This window comes from Phragmites australis, chromosome 4, assembly GCF_958298935.1.
Source record: "Phragmites australis chromosome 4, lpPhrAust1.1, whole genome shotgun sequence".
Classification (NCBI taxonomy): domain Eukaryota; kingdom Viridiplantae; phylum Streptophyta; class Magnoliopsida; order Poales; family Poaceae; genus Phragmites; species Phragmites australis.
This window is the reverse complement of record NC_084924.1, coordinates 21416598-21421743: the sequence shown is the minus strand read 5'-3', so window position 1 is coordinate 21421743 and position 5146 is coordinate 21416598. Positions and strand designations below refer to the sequence as shown.

The window sequence follows — 5146 nt, the reverse complement described above, 5'->3', positions numbered from 1 at the left end:
GTGTGGCGGCCCTTGGTCGGTTATTATTACGAGAAAGAAAAGAGAACAAAAAGGAAACCAAAAAGAAAAAAAAAGAAAAAAAATAGTTTGCCGAGTGCCTAATATCGGGCACTCGGCAAACATACATGTTTACCGAGTGTCCGTTAGACGACACTCGGCAAAGGGGCGACTCGCCGTCAGCCACCGAACGGAGGGATACGTGGCGCGTTGTTTGCCGAGTGCCCAAATTTGCCGAGTGTTTTTTCTCTTTTTGCCGAGTGCTATTGTTTGCCGAGTGTTTTTTGATGAATTTACCGAGTGTCTAATTGTTTGCCGAGTGCTTTCGTTGGGAACTCGACGTAGGTGGCTGTTTGCCGAGTACCCGATATAATGCACTCGGCATACACGTAGGCACTCGGCATAGGCCTCGTTTCCGGTAGTGCTATGTGTATGTATAAAAACTTGAATCGATCGAGTTGGGTTGGATCGAGTATAATAGTGTCTTGTGTTTTGGTTTGGTGGTTGATCAAGCGGTTCGTGACAGCTAGCTAGAATGCAATCGCCGTATGGTACTTTTAATTTTACGTAGTTTCTATGAAATACGATGTTTGAAAACTCGAAGTAGTCCGTGCAATTGTTCGTCCTTGCCATGCAGATATTGTAAAGACTCATCATTCAGCACACCAGCCAATGCAAACACACAGTTCAAGCGACAAGCTAGGAGTTGCTTGCCTAACTCCAAATGAACGATATGACAAGAACCATGCACGACTAAGAGTTAATGTTAACCGGTAAAAGATACAAATCAATGGAGAAAAAAATAATCGAAGTAACAGATCAAGTAAGTCGTGATACCAACACCTTGCTGATGGCCGCAAAAATCTATGGAGTATTAGAAGAGTCTACACATCCAACAATCATCTCTCAGTCAGATATGCATGCACCGCAACAATGTCAATCCCGCCCAAATTTCTAGAAACTTAGCTTCTCCCTACATACTTACGCTGCTTCTTGAAAAACCTAAGTAAACTGGTAAACACGTGCGAAGAACCAAGTGAAAGAAACAAAACGCACGCTACTTGCTTCCCATTCGCACGAGAGAAGCAATGCATGCATGCACACATCCAGTTTTGCTGCACTCGATCTCATGGCCTCCACGCGCTTGTCCAGACGACGGGCTGCCCCTTCCATGCAAGGAAAACCCCCGCCGCCACACCGTCGTCCGTGTCTGGCTCTCGCAAGGACCATCCCTCCCGATACCGGCGCAGCAACGACCGCATGTCATCGGCGACGTCGTCGCTGAACGTCACCGGAGAGAAGCCGCCTGACCGCATGCGTCGCGCCCAGGACGCCCCCGTCTCTCGCCTCTCAGCGGATTCTGACGCTGGGCAGGACACGAGGTCTATAATGGCATGCCCGGCTGTCCTCTCCAGAGCAAGCCTCTCATTGCTTGTCTTCGGGAAGCTCTCGTCGAGCGAGTCCATGTACGCCGAGAAGAACCGAAGGCCTTCGCCGAACACCTTCATGAACGCCGCCTCATTGCCAGTTTCCTCGGCCGACGCGCCCGACTCGGACGCCGCAAGGTCAGCCTCCTCCTCTACGACGGTGACCACGCGCGGATCAAGCCGGCGGAGCGACGCGACGAACGCGTCACGACGGCGCGAGCCGCCGGGTGCGACCCCGCGCAGCGCGTTGATGCAGTTGACCGCGAGCGCGGTGGTGGCGCCGCCCTCGTGGAGGTTGAGACCGTCAAGGTCGAGCTCGGAAAGGTCCCCCGCGTGGTGCACGGCGCGGAAGCTGAAAGGCACGCCCATCAGCCGCGCGAACTTCTCGAGGCGCTGCGTGATCTCCCGCATTACGCGCTGCGCGGCCTCGGACGGCGCGGCAGTGGGCACCACGGTGGTGATGGACAGGTGCGGCGTGTCGTCCGACGACCGCGTGGCCAGCGCTTCGAGCATAGTCGGCCACTGCGTGCAGAACGTGTTGCTCAGGTCCAGGATGTGCAGCCGCGGGTGCTGTGAAGATAACGACGACGAGGAAGAGGATGCACCCGCCGCCTCAAGGAACGACTCGAGTATGGCCCCGTTCGCGGCAACGTGTCCGAACGACGTCCACGGGTTCAGCTCCTGGAACTTGAGCGCCGTGCGACGCGTGGACTCAAACGACGTGTTCCGATCGGACGCCGCGGCGAGCGTCCGCAGCGTGCGCGGCCCGGAGGTAGTGAGGCGCGCGAAGAGACCCTGGAGGAAGTAGGACGCCAGCTTCTGGTCCACGTCTCCGTACGGTGACGCCAACTCGTTCAGCATCCACATGAGCTGCTGCACGCGCTGGCTGTCGCGCACAGCCACCGCGCGCGCGCACTCAAGCAGCAGCTGCGCTGCCCACCTCCCAGCACCGCCCCCCGACGACGAAGCTGTCCCTCCGCCCACGCCAGAGGACGATGTAGGGGAGCTGAAGTCGAGGTGAATATCGACCGAAGGGAAGGAGAAGTTCGCCGCCTCAAACATCCCATGCCCGACGGTGGACGACGTCGACGGTGGCGGCGTGGGCGTGGGCGCCGGAGACGACGAGGGCGGCTGCGTGGGCGCTGGTGGCTCGCGCGACTGAATGTGGCGGGATGAGGACGAGGAGGAGAAGTCTTCATCCATGTAAAAGCGGTGGTCGTTGCCGCATCCTTGTTGGTACGGCGCCTGCTGCTGCTCGAAGTAATACCCGCCTTGTCCACCGCTGCCGCTGCCGGCGGGGTAGTAGTAGCTGTTGCTGCTGCTGCTGCTGCTGTGGGAGTGGAAGTGGGAGTGGGAGTAATAGTGGTGGTACTGGTGTGGCGGGAGGTGGAGGAGGGGGAGCCGGTGGAGTTGGTGCTCCGCGAGGAGTGGGAGCTGTAGGGCGACTGTTGCTGGTGGTGCTGGTCCGGCGAGGTCGAGTGTGCTTGTGGTTTGCTGGTGATGCTGGTGGAGGCTAACCAACCTAAACAATGTATCCATCTAAATCTAAACCTAAACCACCTGCTCCAGGAGCCAATTAACATATGCTGTGGGGTGCAACTGCAACTGAGCTAGATAAGGGTAGTTGCTACCTTGATGGTGGCCTGGCATTTGGTACTACAGTTGCTACTATTACACATACACAGTGGTGGGTTATAACTTATAACAGCAAAAGCATGGCTACCACTACTCTTTTACTATTGGTTTATGCCAGTGCTACGAGTTCAGGTTAATTTTTTAGTACCCCATTTCTCTCTCTTCTCTCTATCTACCTCTCCCCATCTCTATGTCACTAACCTCTCTCTTCTGGATGGTTGTGCGTGTGCTTTCGTTCAGATCGATGAGGGGAGAGAGAGTGCTGTTCTTAGTGGGATTCTTCTACCTTTTACTGGCTGAGGTGGAGTGAATCAGCTTTTTTTGCATCTGCGGCCTCTTATCCTGGCTTTAGTTTGGGTTTTCAACTTTGGTAAAGGCTAAAGTCACCATGTATGACAGTAGGATTGTACAAGAAAGGCAGATACACATATAACGACGACTGGATGCATTTGAAAATTCCTCTGATCCAGTTGTTTCGTTAGTCATACACCATTATTTATAATCCATGCTCTTCCACAGAATATACCGGTACGAGCACGATTAAAGCTGTAACCGGAAATTAGAGTACTTAACCTCAGATATAACCACACAAGTGAAAGTCACAGGGTTTTCTTTTGCCAACCAGAACGTTCCTTAATTTCAACAGAGCAGAGAGAGCTTGGTCAAATGTTGTATCTGCAGGTACTTTCTTCCAAGCTTTTTGATTAGGTATAACCTGCCAATTCAACACATTGTCAGCGCCATTTTTACCACCAAACAGAATTGATGAATATAATCAGTATATTCCCGTTTACTTGAGATTGATTCCCATTTCACCGTTCCCTTTTAAAGAAAAAGTATAGTTCTTGGCGAGTTTCCTAGGTGGGTTGAGTTGCACTAGCTAAGCCCATCACAGATCAAAATTTTGTGCATGTAAATAGTATTCAATAAAGGTTGCGCCAATTAAGTGCAGGGATTGACGCAAATAGCCTAATAGCACTCAATAAATGCCGTCAAGCCGAGGGATTGCCTTCAATGTTGGGTTCCTTGATGGCATGTTGCTCCTGTGGCACACACCTTGTCCGAAATACGTAGTAGTAGGAGTGCAGGAAAGTGCAGCAGTGATCAAATTTCCCTTCGGTTATGTGAAAGTTTGGAGCTTGTGAGTAAAAATACATATGTTATGTATTAGTTTTCACGCTGATATGGTGATCGTGTAATACTTACAACAACATTGGAATAGCTACTTTTTAAATTAAAGCAAATATAATGTGAAAAGTGGATATAACTGAGCAATCGAACTTATCCCGAGACCAGGAGACGTAAGGGATGGCATGCATGCCCATTCAAAAAAAGTATATATCAACATAAAAAGTCAACCGGATTCGTAAAACTCATTCTAAATGACCAATTTCTGTCAATTTTTTATCAGCCCGACACATTTGTATTGGACACACCTCTAATTTCTAAGATTTAAGAATTTATAAATGGCTTAGGTCATCACTATTTTAAGCCACTTGATACCAATTTAAGTAACCAAATCTTTCCAATTGATATCAATATATGATTCTCCAATTCAAACCTTACGAACCCTAAACCCAACCACATCAGCCACTACTTACCGCTACTACCACCTCACTCCCTTAAGGTTGTGTGTAGAGTAAACCCCTCTTCCTAACCCAAGATGGAGATTCAAATGTTGCTAATTTTCAAAGTATAAAAACTTTTTCAATTTTTTTAAAAACACGCTTTCAAGCAATAATTTCATAGAACTGCACTTCTTTTTTTTTTCATAGTGTCACAGAAGTATACTTTTTAGCAACCCTTTCAAAGAATTACTCTTCTATTTGCATAAAGTTTCACAAAGCAACATTTCTTTTTGCATAATGTTTCACGAAACCACATTTCTTAGCACCGAAAGCGTTTCACCTATGTGAGGAAACACAATTGGCTCGCATGTTACATACGGAAGCAATATTTAAAGCATAGTTTTGTGAAACATTTTGCAAATAGTTCATTGAAATCGTAGCTAAAAAGTGTGGTTTCAGGACAATTTTATTTAAGATCATGTTGTTTTGTAAAAATTTACTAAAAATACATGGTTTTTC

At 49.1% G+C, this 5146-nt stretch overlaps 1 protein-coding gene across 1 annotated transcript; it reads right to left on the bottom strand.

Moving 5' to 3' along the window:
- Positions 1–772: 772 nt before the first annotated feature.
- LOC133915898 (protein SHORT-ROOT 2-like) lies at positions 773–3368 on the bottom strand. The gene is given in 3 exon segments (XM_062359283.1): positions 773–2803; positions 2806–2915; positions 2917–3368. Coding segments are annotated over 3 exon segments (1836 nt in total). The 5' UTR covers positions 2964–3368; the 3' UTR covers positions 773–1124.
- Between the last annotated feature and the right edge of the window lie 1778 nt (positions 3369–5146).